Here is an 18,566-nt window from a genome sequence, read left to right as displayed (position 1 = left end):
GCTCGTCGGTGGGATCTGATAACGTTCCAACTGCCTCGATGAGATTTTCAGATTCAGACGTGAAGAGCTCCAGCAACCATCTGGAGGTGATGAAGAGGAGGAGCGCTGACATATCCTCCCCTTCCCAAGAGGAGCTTGGAGCCAGACCAGCACCAACATCCAGAAGAACAGCTGTGCTGTCCAGAAGAGCACTGGGAGCAGGACAAATCCCGACACCTCCTGATAACGTATAAATAATCAACCGCCCGTATAAATGGAGAAGATGATGAAAGTTGGAACGTCGGGAAAACAAAACAACACCTTTCAGTCCCAGCATCTTTCTGCTGATGAGCCAACCAGCATCAAGAGGTTGCCTCATGTTGAGGGCATCTGAGCGGGCTCGGCAGCCTGCTGCTTATCAAAGGAAATATCTCCCAGCATGCTCTGGGGCCCAGGGAACCTCAAGTGTGACATGATTAATAAGCACACACTTAAAATAGGCTTCAACAATAATTACAGGAGACGTCTGGGGGAAGTGCGGTTTGTGAGTCAGAATCATGATTGCAGAGCAGGCGGTGGCGCCAGACTGGCGCTGGTGGCACACGTGCACGACCCAGACGATATCACAGAAACGTGAAAGGGACTTCATCGCGTTAGCAACACGCTAGCGTCACGTCCCAGTTTCCACGGTAGCTTCCAGACCCCCGCCGGGCAGGGGACGGGGCGGCTTAGGGTGCGCAGGAAGCCGTCCGCCTGTTGACCACAGTTTCTAGGATTAATAAACAAGAGAACCGTCGGCATGGCGACGGTCTGGAGCTGGAAACACAGAGCAAACTCAGGTGTTGTTTATTGATCACTGTGTGACTTGTTTTGTGATTTAGAGGTTTTGCGTGACATTAAATCCAAAAGCTGGTCCGTGTTTAGAAACGGGAGCCTCCTCCTGGGGCTGGGTGTCGTCTCCAAAGGTTCAACGTGAACTTGAAGGTCTTTTTTGTGTCTGGCTGTCGCAGCTTGGGTCGACCTGCTGTCAGAGACAGGAAGCAGCAGCAGACATCAGGTGTTATTGAAGACGTCTCATTTCAGTGTTCAAATAAGTCAAGGAGGCCCCGACGGGGCGGGAGGTCCTGCTGACATCGACCGTGATCACGACCGTGATCCCAGCCACCAGCCCGGGTCCCGGACGCCAACGAGCTGCTGACAGTTGCATCGTCTGGACTCCTTCAGAGTTACATTCCAATAAAAATGTGACCGTCTTGGCCTCAATGATGGTGGAAAATCATTTTCTTGACACAAAAAAGGAACGTATGAAACTCCAATAAATGAAGGACTCCACCCCGTCCTCCTTCATGACCGGCTGCTCGCCATTGGGCGCTCAGCCGCCTGGATCCAACGATCCGGCCCATTACTGCCGGCGCCGTCTCTCAGGTTCTGCCCAGTTTTATCAGGTTAAATGCCTGAACCGGGGCAGCAGCCCTACGCGGCGCTCTCGTAATCGGAGGTTTTGGGATGTTAGCTTGTTGCCTGAATTAACACAACGGTTCCTGCATGGCCAGAACCCCTCCAGCCTGTGACACCAGCACATTTACACCTTCAGCACAACCCGAACACGCTTCTCCGGTCAGGAACCTCAGTGCCTCACCTGTTAATGAGGAGCACCGAGCCGAAGATGTGGATGTTAGCGTAAAGAGCTGATCGTTAGGGTTAGCATGAAGCACCTGCAGGAAACCAGACCGAGCCTCCAACTTCAGCACAAACACGCTGGGATGTGTGTGTGTAGGGTGTGTGTGTGTGTGCTGAAGGATAAACAAACACGTCCTGTTTAATCACCACATCCCTGATGAACTCCTCAGGAGATATATGGATGTGGAACTAGTGTCAGGCTGATTTCTTCAGGAATAAAGAATTCATTTCATTTTAAACACACATCTATTTCCTGAGCAAAGCTTCCGATCTGACAGGAATTATTCTCAATTTGTCTGCTGTTGGCAAAACAAGATAATCTGGGAGATACTCTGCCCTCAGATTAACCTGTGTTAAATGAATCTGACCCACTCGGGGCAGGTTCCACTATAAAAGGGAGTTCTTGCTGTCTGTGAAGGAACACAAATCAAAAGCTGCGTGTTCTTGGATCATGACCCGCATCTTCGCACGTCGCTAGATGAGCCCCTCAGCTGTCCTCTCCTGTCCTAGAGAGTTCTAGAACGTCCCCTGAGCCTTGGCTTGGTTCTGGACAGATGTCCCGCAGCAGATCACCAAACGTGATGGATGCTGGTAGAAGGTCAACGATGCACCTGGATCTTCTGTTTAATGGTGCTGCTCACTGAGCAGAAACCTCACTTTAGATTGTGGCGGTTGATAGAATGTTTCCATGGAGACAGAGTGAGTCTGGTAGGGATTTCCTTATTCATTAATAATCCAATCAGGGTGATTAACTGAGCTTTACAGACGCTGCTCACGTCTCATTTGTGGTGTTTTCACGCGGCAGAAAAGCTGGAGGTGCAAAAAGAGCAGAAAATTGAGTTCTAGACAGGGGTTAGGGGGCTCAGCTCATCAGTGGGTGGACTTAAACCTTAACGGAAACAGATTTGCTTCTGCAAACATGAAGGATTCCAAATGAGACCATCGTATCCCTGAGCCAGGAGGCCGTTTCATCCCTCGGTGGAGTCTTTCAGAGAGGAAGGAAGCTCCGTATCTTCCTCCAAACAAGCATTGTCCAGCTCCTCCGAGGCCTCAGTGAACATTCCGAGGGTGTAAAATCCCTCCAGCCTGTTCGGGGTGGACCACGGAACCTCCCACCAGCAGGATGTTTCTGAGCTGATAACAAACGCTGCATCAATCAACACTCAGAAAACAACCAAACCTGAGCAGCCGCTGGGAACCACGGTCCTGGCTCAGAAGACGTGCTGGGCATGCTCAGATGAAGACACCTGAGCAGCGGACGTGTGGTCTGTCCTTCTGTCCATCCGCTGAGGAAGTGACCACCATCATCTCACCATCGAGCCATGAGCTCAGCGCTGCTCAGACAGTTAAACCCCGATAACCTCAGCGTGAAGTTCAGCACCAGCTAGAGAATTAGCTACAGCCCTGGCTACACCACTAGCTTCATTAGCAACACTAGCAGCACCAGCTTGAGGGTTGTTGGGCTAACAACATTAAATGATGGTAAATAAAGGAAAACAAACAGCTGCTTCATGAAGACTGCCGAACCTACACAAAAGGAGAGTCGCAGAACTGAGAAGCTCTTCAGAACTTTTTGTCTCATCACTTTAAATTAGGATTTGTTCTATTTAAAATATAGCTTCACAGAGTCTGAAGCTACAGGATGGACTTGTCCTTGGAGTCAGTGTGGACGCAGGGCAGAGCGTGGAATGACCAGAGAAGCTGGTGGATGTGCACCTACTGACGGACATCCAACAGCTGGCGGCGTTCCTGTCACCTGAGTTCTGAGGAACCCTGCCGACCTTCTGGACAGGACCAAGAGACGAGCGGCGGGAGGCCGAGAGGACAGATGTGGGCTGTCACACCACAGAGAAATCATCTATTTCCAGACAGGATGAATTCACACGTTGGGTTAGACAAGGTCCATTTCTGAGGTCTGCTGCTGGAGACTTTATCTGGCAGAGGCTACGATCTTATTAAGGTCTTAAATGTCACCAGATCTCTGAAAATGAACTTCAGGCATCACACCGGGGCTGAAGACTCTTGTGGAGGACGGATTTGAACTGGAGCAGTTGGGTTCAGAAAGTTTTCTTATTCCAAAGTTCACGTCAAAGATTCCCCAAACATCTCTAGAGCTTCTTCAGGGTCTGGAGCACTTGAGTTCTGCAGCTTCAACACATCGGTCGACTCCTCTGGTGAACTAAATCTGCCTCGTTAGTTAACCCAAAGTTAAACCAGTGGTCTGACCACAGGTACATCAACACGCCATGCAGACCAGCCAAGGTCAGCAAGGCCTGAAGGTTCATCTTCTCAGTTCTGATGCATTTCCTGTTGATGCATGACAGAGGTCAAACTTCTGACCTTGACAGCAATGTTCAACATGAGACATTCTGTCACCTCACAGCAACGGGACAAATGGAAAATGAATCAAAACAACCTTCATTTCAGGTTTAAGGAGCCCATAAATCTCCTCCTGAGCACCTTCACACCTTAGAGAAGCTTTATTTACACCTGCTCATCCTGGCAGACCACATTCATTAGCTTTAGTTTTAAAGGACAACTGAGGACACAAAATGTCTTCTGTCAGTTTAGTCCACCTGTTAGCAAAAATGCTAAAGTTAGCAAACTAAAGTTTATGCAGGTTATTCATTTATTACAGAAGAAAATAATTACAAAGTCGTTTTAGAGGCTAAAAAGGGCTGAAATGCAGGTGGCTTGTGGAGACTCTGAAGGTCAGTTAAATCCAATGCTCCCAATCTCACCTGAAGCAGCCAAACGTTAGACTTGGGGAGCGGAAGGCGGAGTGGGTCCAAACAGTTGACAGGACTTTCCCATCGACCAGCAGCTGCAGCGCTGCCTGCCCGGCCCCAACATCTGTCCTGTGGAGCCGTCAGATGGATGGATGGAATCTTCTGCCTCCTCCGGTGAGGTGAACACACCTTCACGCTGTCAGCACTCGTCCATCTCGGACAACACGCGAGTTAATTGGATCATGTCTCTTTTTACCCAGCATCCCCTCTGCTCTGGCGACCACAATAACCAGTCTGCTGACGGACGCTCCTGCTGAGCTCACGTATGAGCGGCTCCTTTTAATTCTTTCTCTGGTTTTTATTTTGGTTTTCGTGGCCTCTCTCTCTGCTCTCTACAGGATATGAAAGATGAGGAGATCTCAGACACAGATGGGCAGAACCCCAAAGCCGGAACAATAGGGACGATGGCTATCAGCGCCGCAGCCGCGCCGCCGCTAATTTGTGGCGTAGCGTCAAGCGTGTTCAGAGGCGCTCGTGCCTCGGCCGTTATTAGGGAGAGCAGGGGAGCAGCACTTGAAGGGTTCCCTTCAACCCCAGCGCTTCTCTGGCTGCAGGATCCGATCAACTATCGCGTGTTTTCATCACAGCGCTGCGGCTGGAGGCGGACCGGCGCCTGTGGAGGTGAGGAGGCCTCCGATCATCCACATGTACATGGAGAACAGGGGGAACTCTTCCGACAGGAGGAACACTCGCCGTTCCAAGTGAACCAAGAAACCCGTGGCGTCCGACCCCGCCGCCGCCCTGTACGGTACCTTGCAATTCTGGAGGAGCGTCTTCACAATCCAGAACAGGTGGAAGGAATTGTGATACTGGGCCAGCGGAAACTTGTGGATGGCCGAACCCTCCGCGTCCTGTGAAAGGGAGAAATGTTTGGTTACACTCTGACAGAACAGACGGCGAAGCCACGTGGTTCTGAGCATAGACCCAGAACCTTCGGGCAGAACCTTTATGCATCAAAGGTCTGAGCTTTAGCACATTAAATATTCAGCTCACAGCACGAGTTGGACCCATAGACAGCAACACCACGAGCACGGGGGTTTAACGCTGGTTCCTCAGAGGGGTTTATTAACACGTGAGCCGGGACCATGGTGGAGAGGGAGGGAGACCAGCGCTTATCTGTGCAACGTTCACGGACCAGTGGAAATCAGACATAAAAACAGGATCCGTGACAGACGGGTCAGTGTCGGGTGCACCTCCGATACAGAGGCAGAACAGTTGTCTCTGTGCCCAAAGATGCTCTTTGATATTAGACTTTAGTGCACCTCATCTGTTGGAAAGAGAGAGAAAGAGAGAGGAAGAGAGAGGAAGAGAGAAAGAGAGAGAGAGAAAGAGGAGAGAGATGAAAGTTGGGGTGTGTGTGGGAGGTGTCAGAGAGAAAAACAACCAGCAGATGGCTCTCAGGTATTCCTCCAGGCTTTATGTTTTTAGGAAGCTGACATAATGTGACAACACACACACAAACACACCACTTAGACCCCACTGGGGGAGGGGGGGGGGGGGGGGGGGGGGGTGTCTCCAGAGAGCTGGAACCAATGTTCAGATTTCTTTCCTCAGCTCTCATCAGATGGGATTCTGCTGCTGGGGAAGAAGCGGCGCTCCGTCTCAGCGTCACGTGACCTCGGCGCCCGTCGTGTGATTAAGGAGCCGCGCCTGTCTGTCGCTGCAGGGAGGGGCGACCATAACTCATCTTTATCATGAGCGGCGTGCGAGCGGCGTGCTGGTTCTCCTGAACTCGGCACGCTAAAATGATTTCTGGCGCTGCTGGTGTCACCTGCTGACCGGAGCGTGAAGTGAAGTGGCCCAGCAAACCAAGGGGAAAGGATCAGGAGCGCGAGGCTGACGTTTATGTCAGAGGTAACCTGGTTATTATCAGCCCGCAGGAAGGTCAAACAATGAATCCAGCCCAATTAGGACCTACGATTGTTTCTTCCACGTGACTGGCTCACGGCTACACACACCCAGCTGTTGCTAACGCGAACCCTCTCCCAACTCCTGCAGCTACAGCAGGTTATTGTTCACTCCGTCTCCTCCGGCGGCGCCCTCGGGTTCAGGCAGCAGCATCAGATAAGCAGCAGCAGAAGCGGCAGCAGCGAGGATCTCCGAGCCCGGAGATGCTGGTACGTTCATCCTGCAGGCAGGAACCAGATTCCCTGGGACAAGGATCGATACGCAGGAGCGTGGCGGCGTGCTGGCGGTCACAGGAGCTGCTGGCATCCGCGCAAGCGGGACATCAGGGGCTGATAAACGCTGCGGCTGGTGCGTGGTTAGAAGGTAATAAAGACTCAGAAGTTCAAAACTCCAATCAGGAAACAAGGGTGAAGAGCCCAAAACTCTCTGTAGCACTTTTGGACTCGTTCAATCAGACAGAACAGGAGAAATGAGCAACAGGCGGTCCAGAAGAGCCAGCTGCTTCAAAATTACCGCTCCATTTGGATCTGTTGAACTAAAAGTGTTGAAAAGAAACAGGTCTAATAATAATAATAACAATAATAATATGTAGTTAAACTTGCCACCTTAAAGGAGGATAAAATCCGAACGAGCAAGGTTAAAGCCTGGCGAGGGGGGACGCAGCAGGACTGAGTCCAGCTGCCTGCGGCTCCTCTGGGACGAGACAGTCTGGCACCAGCTTCCAGTTCTGCTAAACCAACAAGCTTCCACTGCAGTCAAAGCTTCACCTTCACTAAAGGCAGCAGCTCCAGGCTCCACTTCCTGTTTCTGGAACAGCAAAGCCAAATAGCTCAGGATTTGGTGACAGCGACCAGGACCCAAACTGGTCCCACTGCTGCTTCGTTAGAGCCTCTAAAACCGAGTGATGAGCCCGACAGGAGGAGGGCTGCTAATCACCGCTCACCTTCCCTCCTCCTTAATCAGGAAATCTGGAGGAAACCTGGAGGATTTATGGGTGGGGCCACACTGTCTGAGGGGGCCGGGAGGGGCAGCAGCTGCGTGGGGAGCGAGGGCCCGGGCTCGGAGGGATGGGGATGTGAACATGGTGGCAAGAGTGCGCCCAGAACCTGGAAGGAGCGTGGCTGGAGAACCAATGGGAGCTGGTGGGTGGACGCTTTCAGCACTTTATGACGGCTCTTCATAATGACCACTGCTGGATTTGGAAAATGTCAAAGGTGAGTCAGAACTTCTCCTCTACAAAGGAGGAGAGCCTGCAGCACCCTGCCCCAGATAACATGGCCGCGCCCAGATGATCGAGCGGCCGCCTGAATGGGATTTAATCGTCCTCTTGATTGGAACAGAGGAAGCTGGAGCAACAACTGAGGGTGATGAAAAGGAGCTTGGACAGCTTGTGAATTCTCACACACGATCGCCTTTAAAAGAGCTCAGAACTGTCATTTTTCCGGCTGCTTCTGGACCAGGTTCCTACCTTCATCTGCGTTTTGATCATCCCCATACGCACTCAGTGATGAACCAATCTGATATTTCACTCCCGTATCTTCTGAAATGTTGACAAACGAGGACTCACCGAATGTTTTTGAACACCAGAAGCACCTCGAACGCTCAAATTCCCATTGAAACAATCATTTAACAGCGAACACAGGCCACAATTGGTGACAATGTGCTGGTCAGACGCACACCAGACACGGCCCAGGATGAATCCTCCCTTAGCCAAGTTCTCTCTTTTTTAGAAAATATATGAAGGAATCCGTCCATTTGAACTGGAAATGTTGGAAAAGGACTTGAAAGTTGCCGGTGAACTGAGAGAACCCCAGATGGATGCGATTGCACCATCTGATCTGACCCTTCTGGCCAGAAAATCGAAATGTTCCGGCTGAAGAATGGAGCTGGTGAGTTTGTGACTCACCACTTTGCTGCTCTTTGCAACGCTGTCAGAAGTTGCCTCAGACTTCGGTCTGCTTCCGTGCGACACCACTTACACGGCGATGTGACAAGAACCGCTGCGAAAGGAGAGTGAAAAAATACTGGGAGAGGAGTTTGGATACAAAGAGAGGAGGAAGAAAGCGAGGCGGCGGCTGACAAAGAGTCCATAATGAAGCTGTGCTCGGCTCCCAGTGTGAAGGGCAGTAATTTACTGATCAAGGACACAGATTGATTTGTTGCCACAGTGGAAACAGCCAAGGGAGGAAAGAAGCATTGTTCTGCCATTCAGTTGATGCCATCTAAACACACAGATAAACCCGTAAACAGACAGCGAACATCTGCAGAGCCGCTCCGCCCCACCGGCCGGCGTCCCTGAGAAAGCCTCTCCTCCTTGGGTGAAGTTCTGAAGCTGCTCCGTGCTGAGGACATGTTTTTGTGAACGCAGCTGACACAACTCGACACACGCGTCCTGGCAGAGCAGACCCAACTTCCACAAATTGATTTTTTCCATGCACACGGGTCGCCTCTTCTCTTTCCTCCGACTTTCCTCTCTGATGTCTGTCTGCGGACAATCTGTGGATCCGACTGACAGGAAATCGATGTCATCTCATCCTGAGCTCAAATCTGCACATCTCGACGGCGTGAGGACAGGACAGGCCTGAGGTCGGCTCCAGACACGCACGCGGGGCTTCAGAAGCTTATCCCAGCATCTGGAACACCTGGAAGATCCTGAGCATAAAGGGGGAGTGACTGCAGGTTGTTTCTGTCACATCAGATAAAACAGCAGAGTTCATCAGACCACATCAGGCTGCTGTTCATCTGCTCAGACAAGAGCCGACCGTGGATCCAAGGACTCTTCTTCGCTCTTCCTGAGCCGTCGGCAATCAATCACTGTGGGTCGATAAAGACGAGCTTCACAACAATCACAGCAGATCCTTCACACCGATACACCCTCTTCATGCTCAGGCAGAACCCATGTTACAGACATTAGATCCTCCAGATTTTCCAGATCCCTCAGCTCCTCCAACCACCTCAGATCCTCCAGATTTTCCAGATCCCTCAGCTCCTCCGGCCACCTCGGATCCCCCGAATCCTCCCGCTCCCCCAAATCTATCAGTTCCTCCTGCTCCTAGCTGAATGGTTGTTTGAGTGCATGGAGAAGAGGAAGATGATCAAGGACAAACAGAGTCAATGAGCGGCGACATTAGAGTCATTTGGCCAATGCTGCTGCGGGGGGGCTGAGCAGGGGGGCAGCTCTCTCGCTGGTTGGCAAACAAGTACGCCAGAGGACAGCTGACTTTGGCTTAATGTGATCACTCTTCATTCTGCCAGGTGAGCAGCACGGGGCCGAGGTCGCTCCGTCATCTTTGGTGCTGTCGGACCAACTTCTGCTCATCTGCCCACCAAACAAGCCAATGGCCAGGCTGTTGCATTAGCCCCGCCCACTTTGTGAAGTGGGCGGGGGCAAAGAGGCGAAGCGTCATCAGAACCTGCAACAACCCTCACCGGGATGAACCCGTCCTTAAAAATGGAGATTCACCCTGTGATTTTTATGAAAAATAAAGTGTGACCGAGGTTCACGGGCCCCACCCAGACCCAACACCCACCCACAGGGAAATGGTTTCAAACTCAAGAACAGCTTTTGGCGTGCAAAGGGACTAAATGTTCTTCATCAACCATCGTTTGCTGGGTCCATCAGACGTCAGAAGGAGGCTGTGGCTCTAAGTGTGAGAATATTTTCACTCTGTTCCCCCTCCATCTCCATCTCATGCTGAAATGATTGTGGTTGATACGTTGAAAATGACCCAACTTTGAAAACTGCATCGAACCTTGAGAAGGTGATTGGATTTGGCGTTTTCTTCTCAGCAGTTTCCTGATTGTGCTCCGCGCCCTGCACCTCACACATCACCCACACTGGTTTGTTCATCCATCATGATGCTAACGTCTTTATTATAGCAGACCTTTTGAGCTCATTACGAGCCGACAAGCACAGACGAAGCCAACGCTTGACTGCTGAATCAGACTGATGTGTGAGGTCTGAGCTTGAACTCAATAGCCACAATGTGAAGTAAGAATCAATAATTCTCATCAAGCAAAAGAAATCCAAGTCAACTGTACTCCAGCAGGTAAAACAGATATCAACCAACACAGACCGCGAGCAGCCCCGACACCTTTATTGATATTTGAACTTAACTTTTAACTTTAAACTAAGGATTTTCACGACGGTGGCCAAACCGCCCATAAAGACAAAGAAAAAATGAGACCAAACCAAGTTCCACGATAGATGGCTGCATATACATTTGCCCCCCCTCCACAGATTTCAGTGTAAATGTCTTTGGGGCTCAGTTAAGCCCCTCCATCAGCGTCAGCTTACGTACGGTGCTGGGAAGCAGCTTTTAACGTGCGGGATCACGTTTTACCTCCACAATCAGCTCCGCTCTCAGCAGACGTTATTAATGCTTCCAGTAAACAACCACGAACGTGGCGTGCTAGGGGAAGAGGGGGCGGCGGTCTTAGATTCTCTGCACGACCACAGCACAACTACCACGTGAAAAGGTTGGATTTCTGGGAGGCCAGCCACCAGCTATGTGTCCATTTCTGTGTAAGAACAGACGTTCAGTCATTACAAAGACTGACCCATTTTAATCCATCAGTCACTCAGCACCATGGAAACAGCAGAGCTTCCTGCTGTCATGGTGATGCACGTGAGAACCAGAACAAATGAGCTTTAAGGTGTGTGTAGCCAGCCTGATGGGAATGTCACCAACTCTGATAGAGTCAGGTTTTCTCAGCACCGATGGACTTGATGGTGGACAGCTGGGACGCAGGGAGGACCAAGAGCGTTTCACGTTCAGGATTGAAAATCAAATAAGGCAAGGCCGCGCCAGGCCAGCGGCGGCACGCTAACGTGGACGGCGTCGGCTCCTCATCTGGCTTCACCACCACCACAGACCCCCCCCTCCTCTGACAGCTCGTTCATCACCGCCGCAGCCAAATTTAATATCCCCAAACCAAAGCTGATCTTATTAAGGTCACCGGCCCAGACACCGCGCCGACCACGCCAGTCGTCAGAGCCCTCTAATGATGTCACGCCAAATAAAGCTGGAACGGAAGGTTAACCAGGAGGGTCACCTGACCTCAGCTCTCATATGCCCTGTGATTCCTCAAAGGAAATCTAATCTCAGGCTGCAGCTAATGAGCATTCCCATTAGTTTGTGATGAATCCATTTCTTCATGTTACTCTACAAAATGAGGACATTACCTCGATGAGCTCAGCTGTAAAACCACCACCAGGCACCAAACAATTAATCAGCCAATAAAAGTTATATTTTCATTTAGTGACGCAGGCTCGTGAGGAGGAGCCACCTGTGACCTGACGCCAATCTGCTTCCTGGTGGGCGGGGCCAAAGAAGAGGGAGGCCAGCCAGATCATCATTTGGACACCGTCAGACAGCCTGTGTCTGATTTAGTCCTGTTTGTGAAGTTCCCACAGCTACTGCAGCAGCCTGACCTTCAGTTCTTCGCTCCGCTGAAGAGATGTTGTCTTCAAGGTTGCTGTAGTAACGGCGGATCAGCATTTCCGCCGCCCGCTAGCTTCAGGATTTAGATCCTGCCGACTATCCCGACCTCTGTCAGCAACGCCACCCAGATGGCAGCTCATCGGTATGCAGCGCTGCTTCAAGGACAGTGGCATCGGGGTGGAGCGTCTCCGAGGACGCGTGAGGCAGGACCACAGCCTGTCCCACCCCGCTGCCAGTAGCACGCTCCCGGTTTTAATACCTCCTCTGACCGACTCTGCTGTCCTTCAAATTATCTTCTCCAACTCTGAACGGCAGGAGACCCGCAGGGCTGATGGTTCCTGCTCTGTAGTTTGTACTATAAAAATGGATGAATTGCACTTTCAATGAATATTTGGTGAAATGGAGATTCACCCTGTGTATTTTTAGGAAAAATAAAGTGTGACCGAGGTTCACGGGCCCCACCCAGACCCAACACCCACCCACAGGGAAATGGTTTCAAACTCAAGAACAGCTTTTGGCGCGCAAAGGGACTAAATGTTCTTCATCAACCATCGTTTGCTGGGTCCATCAGACGTCAGAAGAAGGCTGTGGATCTAAGTGTGAGAATCCCTATCAATATTTTCACTCTCTTCTCCCCTCCATCTCCATCTCATGCTGAAATGATTGTGGATGATAAGTTGAACTACTTCCATTTATTTCAGATTTGATCTCAACTCCACAACTGCGATCTTAATGTTAAAATATGTGAGGTTCAGGAAATTGAAGGTCGCTCTCATCAGTCACTTTGAATAATAGCACAAGTGTGTAAAATGTTAATGGTCACAGCGTCCTCCCAGGTTCTACTTTATGGGACACGCAGCCCCCCTCCAGAGATTTCCTCTCCCAGAGAGCTGAAGGCGTGGAGATCCGTGCAAATAAGATGGCCCAGAGGCTCTTCAAACACAGCAAGTCTTCAAAAGCAATCTCATTGTCACCCTCTTTAGCCTTGAAAGAATAAAGTGGAGCTGCGGGGGCAGGCGCAATAATGGCTGGCAGACTGAAACCTCCCATCCGTCCAGGCTGTCTCCAGCCCTGAAATGATGCACATGATTTACGTAAGAACTAAAGGTCGCTATAGTGAAGAACAGCTCTAAGGCTCTAAGGGAAAATCCAGCAAAACCAAGCGTTTCAGGGAAACTGTGACAAAAGGGACTGCACGATTAACCATGTAAATCAGCCTTGCTGGCTGACTCGGCTCACACCGTCGCCGCTCCTGTCTGACAACCACCACGAGGAACCCAAGCCCCAAAACTTCTCTCTGCTCCAGCTGAAACCCACCAACCGAGGAAAGGCTGGCTGTTGTGGTAGCCGTGTGACTGACGTGCTGGAGCCATTCCTTCACTCACAATCAGGATAAATCCTCCCTCTCCTCACACCTCTGTGCCCCCTGAACACCCCCCCCCCCCCAGTGATTACATGGCTGAGTGAGTTTTGTGTTTCAAATGCCAGACCAGCGCTCTAATGTTACAATGTCAGGTCTCCTGAAGGCAAGAAAGATGATGCTAGTTTTATTACCCTGCAGCTGGAGCAGCATTAGGCTGGATTCACTTGTCTTCAGCCCTAAAAAGCACAGCACTGATAAAAATCCTCCATCTGCCATCAGATTTCCTCTTGACGGGAGAACGCAGGCATAAGTAAGCAGGACTGGACCCTGCTGGGGTTGGGGGGGTAGAGAGTGGAGCTAATCTCAATCCTTTGGTATTTTTTGAAAGAGCCCCGGGGGCTCAGTTGGCACTCCAGACCCCAACAGCTACGTGCAGCATGAAGCTCTGAGAGACGTAAGAACACACAAACAGGAAATGAGTGGGAGTATTGATTTAGGTGGTGCAGAAGATGGACTTTACCTGAAGTTCTGCACACAGTGACTGTACACACAACAAAGAGGTGAAATAAAAGAGCCAATAATACAGAGAGTGGCCATGGAAACAAGTGAGGACCACAACAAGCTGGCAAAGACACAATTGATACGTTCTATATGAGGATATATTCAAATGTGCAACACAGCCAAAGGAGATTGGAGCTTCCCTGGATCAGGAAACGTTTCCCTTCATCATTTTACCAGCTTTGCTTCATTTGTGGTTTCATCATTTGGAAAATGGAGCAAAAGATGAGAAGCAAACAGACCAGAAGGAATTACAGCAGAACCTTAGTGTGTGGAAGAACAGCCGAGGAGCTGGCAGAAGGAAGGAAAGTTGAAGAACCTTATTATGAGAAGGTGAAGAATCACTGAGGGTCTGACTGCTGTCCCATTCCTCCCTCCATAACCCATCAGAACTTTAGACCCAGGTGCAACCACCATCAGCAGCTGCATCATTTGCATTTCTAATCAAAGCCCATTTTATCAGGAAGCAGCAGAGGAAAACAAAACACTAAAGAAGCAGCAGAAGAAGAGAGGGATGACAGAGTGGAGGAGGCGTGGTGCTGCTGCTGGTGGTGGGGGGGTGTTACCTGAAAAACCTGCCAGAGCTGATCAGCTACGCCGCTGAGCCGGGTCAGAAGGTGACGAATGAGAAAGGACTTGGACACGTTGTTGCTCCCCAGGACGATCAGGCACTCGCTCAGGTTCTCTGGAGCCGGCAGCTGAGGAGCAAAATCACCAGTAAGGTCTCGCAGCCCTCCGTTCAATCAGCTGCTGTCAGCGTGGGTGAAGCTTTGAGAAGATCTGGACCCACCCAGGACTCGAACCCACACGGGTGAGATCAGAGAACCTAAAGCAACTGAAGGACGAGCTTTTATAGAGGAGCACTGACGGAGCCAGTCAGCAACATTTACCCTTCCAGATAAATAAAACTCCGCCTCCTGATTATAAAACTCTTAATAATCCACCTCCAGGGCATCGGGTCAAATGGAAATCAGCCGCTAAACGCTGATCAGATGTGTTGTTAACGCCGAGAACATGAAGAACCTGAAATTCAATTTTCTCTGCCGTGCTGCTGATTGTGCCACCAACAGATTCATTCATGATTCCAGACAACTGGAGGGAGGAGACTGTAAACTGGTATCAGCTGCATAATCCAGCGTCCTGTTGACACACTGGTCCAAATATAAGGAACATAGTGACACGTTGTCAGCGTGTAAACAAGAGGTGGCTCAGAGTGACAGGGAATGGGCTCACTGATCATCGTATCTGCGGTTCTTCCTTAAAACGAAGCAGGTGCCGACTCTGATGATCCGTTTATGCTGCAGCGGGAAACAACTGACGCCAATTAAAAGACCCAGCAGCATCAACGCGAATTAAAACATTCCTTCATGTTTCTGCCGCTTCTGACACGTGTCAGAAACATGATCGATCGTAGCTGAACATCTGCTGAACGTCTGCAGCCGTAGTGTTCAGGAAGGTGATAAACTCAGTGAGGAGGAGGAGGAGGAGGAGGAGGAGGAGGAGGAGGAGGAGGCTGTTTATGAGAGCAGGCAGTCACTTAACTCTCCTCCTCTACAAAAGGTTAACATCAGCATCACGTTTAACATTAAACATCACTCAGCTCGAGAACCTGCAGGTGATGGTGATGATGATGGAGGGGGTGATGGTGGTGGCGAGCCTGATGACGGCTGTTGATAGTGATGAAGATGAATGTGATGATGGTGCCTTTAATGATGATGATAATACATGTCATTCTAATGGTGAAGCCGAATATCATCGAGACCATGATTACAATAATGATGGTGATGAAGAGGATGACTACATCAGAGCCCAATCTTCAGTAGCCTTGGGGCCAGGCTGGGCTAGGCTGGCTAGGCTGGGCTAGGCTGGGCCAGGCTGGGCCAGGCTGGGCTAGGCTGGGCTAGGCTGGGCCAGGCTATTGGGTTCTGCTATTTTGCGCAGTGACTGTCACCGATATTCAGACCGTTAACTGGAGTCTTCAGGCAGAGATCTGAGCTCAGGACCTTCGTGCTGGTCTCTAGGCTTCACCGGGACCCAAACCCTGACAAACCCTGAGACTGATGCGTACACACCACTGCAGACTAACACACACTCATTACTCTCAGCAGAAAAAAGCCAGAGTGTCAACATAAGAGAGAGTTACAGTGCATCAGTGCGAACACCCTGGCTCCTGATTAGTCCAACTGTGGTTGCTATAACACAACATATGACTGATGGGGTCATCCCCCCTAACAACTGAGAGCAGGGAGAGAACAAACACCACATAGAAGGCCTTTAGTTTATGCTAACATTTACAGCCTGTTAACATTACACAGCCAAAGGTGATTGGTGAAGTCATGTTTGGGTGGTCTGTGTCACAAGAGCCGCTGGAGCTGAAGAGCACCAGGATGCTGCTTTGGCTATTTTAGCTCTTGTTTTCCGCGACAGAGGACGTCCCAGCATCAAGACACCAGTCAGTCAACGCTGCTGCTGCGCCTCATGACCTGTGGGGTTGAGTCACCTGTGCGGGATGATGGCGTTCCCACCTGGGACCCCCTCAGCTCATCTCTGGAGCGCCCCACTTTACTCCCGGCAGCAGGTTTACACACTGTCCTCAATACAGCGGGAGTCTCCGAACAAACGGCTGAAGTCACGTGACCCCAGCTCGCTCCGCTCACCAATCCTGTCATGAGCGTGTTGTCCTCTGTGTGGTACACCTGTGTATTAATCATTGGCTTCGTTGCACCTGTCAGGTGGGTGGCAACAGGCCAGGAGGATACGTTTAGATGCTGGCTCAGAGCTGTAGAACCTGGAAATGGGCATAAATGTGATCGCAACTTGACTATTTGGACTGAATTCTGTGTCCAACCTGTAGATCATCGGTTTTCACACACCTGCATCCCAAATGAGATCTGACGATCTCGCTGAGATGCTGAGATCAGCAGAATGACGAGGAGATATGTGAGAGAACCGACCTGGGAACCTCCCTAAATCCAGCCTGGAGGAGGTCCTGAGATCCTGGTGGTCTCATTAATCCACAGGAACTGGTGTGAGCACCAGGTGTTGGGTGGTGCAGGGCTGGCGTCAACCACCCGCACCACCCACAGCTCCGTCGCCTGTGTGGGCTCAGGCCGGATCATCCGCTCAGCCTCCTGCACACGCGTGTCAGAACACACATGCACGAGCCAGGAAAAGAAGCAAAAGGCTCGGGATGCAAATGGCTCCTGCACTGGGAATCACAGACATCATGTGACCACGGCCGTCAACTTCCTGGGACGACTGGTGGGAAAAACTGCAGCTTCTAAGTGACCATTCCAGAAGGGCTCAGTCGGAAGCTGCAGGAGTCACCAAAGCTACACTACAGCCGCCTGTCTGAGCTGTTCACACACCTGGAGACCTGCCCACCTGGAGACCTGCCCACCCGTAGACCTGCCCACCCGTAGACCTGCCCACCTGTAGACCAGCCCACCTGTAGACCAGCCCACCCGTAGACCAGCCCGCCTGGAGACCAGCCCACCTGGAGACCTGCCCACCAGTAAAGGCACAGGTGACCAGTAAAGGAACTGTCTTCACTACTCATCATCATCTCCATCATCCCACTGATCTGCTCCAGACAGATGAAGTCTTCAGGTGAGGGGAACCGTGAACCGTCTGTTAACCCAAACACCAGTACCGACTAGAAAGACCGGTTCTCACACACTCACACACCTCCGCCCCCCCCCCCCCCCCCCCCCCCCCCAGATCCCTCACCTGACTGGACCAATCCCGGTGCAGCAGCATCTCCGTCAGCTCCTCCAGCGACGACTCCACGCCCCTCTTGAACTCCACAGAAGGCAGCCTCTGGGAGCAGAACAGGTCCGTCGCCTGGGAAACAACCCGGCAGGCCTGCAGCACCGGGTCACCAGGTCCAAAAGGGGGTGGATCTTTACAGGCCTTCACAACCGAGTCCAGGAGCTGGCACACAGAGTCCGCCAGGAGGGACCCGGCATCGGCATCAGGGGGGAACCAGAGTGGTTCCAGGCCGTGGTCGTCCCCTCTGACCCTCTGAAGGGCGCACAGCGACTGCAGGAACTCCACGTGAGGAAAGACCTCCTGAGGACGCTCCTGAAGGCGGGGAGTGTCGGCAGGCCGTTGGAGAGGGACGCTGGGGAGGAGTTCAGGGGTCTCCGAGTCTGTTTGGACCACACATTCTGGCCCAAAGAGGTCCTGAGAAGCTGGGTCCACAGTTCTGTCGCAGCCTGGAACCATAAAAAGACAAAGTGTGACTGTTTCTGCTACCTGAAAACCAGAAAAATAGCTACTTTTCCAAGAAAGATTTGATTTATTTTCTTGCACATTTGTATAGAAAGAACGTTTGGACCCTTGGAGACCTCCAGGAGAGGGGAAGTGACACCAGACAATGTGGCCCTCTAGCAAACGCTGATGCTTGTGGTGAACATGTGCTTTCTGTCTGCATGTCTACGTGTTCCACCTGCTGCCTCGCTGCTGCTGGCTGCCAGCCCCCCCGGCACCACCGGCACCGCCGCCACCACCGGCTCATCAGCAGCTCCTGCCGCAGCCTCAGCACCTGCTCCTGCAGGTCCCGGGCCTCCTTCTTCCAGCCTTCATCCAGGATTCTCAGCTTGGAGGCCAACGCGTCGGCGTATTGTCGAGCGCTCACACCCGAGGGTTTGATCTTCACCAGCACCAGTGCCAGGGCCACTCTGGCCTGGGAGAGAGCCCACTGCCTCCGACACGCGCCTGGAAACACAGAACAAGGGGCAAATCTGAGCAGAAGCCCAGCGGCGACATCTCTGGATGGAAATAGGAAATAAGGGAGGCGTGAAAACGATCAACGCTGAAGAACTTTCTGAAGGTTGGCGTAAT

At 51.4% G+C, this 18,566-nt stretch overlaps 1 protein-coding gene across 6 annotated transcripts; it reads right to left on the bottom strand.

The window, feature by feature from the left end:
• Positions 1 to 224: 224 nt before the first annotated feature.
• On the bottom strand, positions 225 to 18,165 carry mei4 (meiosis-specific, MEI4 homolog (S. cerevisiae)). 6 transcript variants are annotated; one of them, XM_057017072.1, is made up of 5 exons: positions 18,036 to 18,165; positions 17,451 to 17,938; positions 14,288 to 14,419; positions 5,201 to 5,299; positions 225 to 1,003 (listed from the first exon to the last, which is right to left on the bottom strand). In XM_057017072.1, exons 1-5 carry the CDS (start codon positions 18,154 to 18,156, stop codon positions 947 to 949), a joined length of 897 nt encoding a protein of 298 aa, XP_056873052.1. In that variant the 5' UTR covers positions 18,157 to 18,165; the 3' UTR covers positions 225 to 946. The 6 variants fall into 6 exon arrangements, 5 of the variants coding, with proteins under 5 accessions (XP_056873052.1, XP_056873053.1, XP_056873051.1 ...); XM_057017073.1 differs by lacking the exon at positions 225 to 1,003 and adding an exon at positions 4,271 to 5,061; XR_008947383.1 differs by lacking the exon at positions 225 to 1,003 and adding an exon at positions 5,442 to 5,715 and having other exon boundaries at positions 5,158 to 5,299.
• Positions 18,166 to 18,566: the final 401 nt, after the last annotated feature.

The sequence above is a fragment of the Takifugu flavidus genome, chromosome 19, assembly GCF_003711565.1.
Source record: "Takifugu flavidus isolate HTHZ2018 chromosome 19, ASM371156v2, whole genome shotgun sequence".
Taxonomy (NCBI): Eukaryota; Metazoa; Chordata; class Actinopteri; order Tetraodontiformes; family Tetraodontidae; genus Takifugu; species Takifugu flavidus.
The sequence above is the reverse complement of the archived record's forward strand: the minus strand, read 5'-3'. Positions and strand labels throughout refer to the sequence as shown.

What these genes read in the sequence shown, in the direction of transcription:
- mei4 (XM_057017071.1), bottom strand. Translation starts at nt 18,156, where the DNA reads ATGCAGACAGAAAGCACATGTTCACCACAAGCATCAGCGTTTGCTAGA. An exon ending in ACCGGGATTGGTCCAGTCAG is followed by an intron (nt 14,420 to 17,450) that starts GTGAGGGATCTG and finishes TTTGCTCCTCAG; the next exon opens with CTGCCGGCTCCAGAGAACCT. An exon ending in AGCTCTGGCAGGTTTTTCAG is followed by an intron (nt 5,300 to 14,287) that starts GTAACACCCCCC and finishes TCCCTTTCACAG; the next exon opens with GACGCGGAGGGTTCGGCCAT.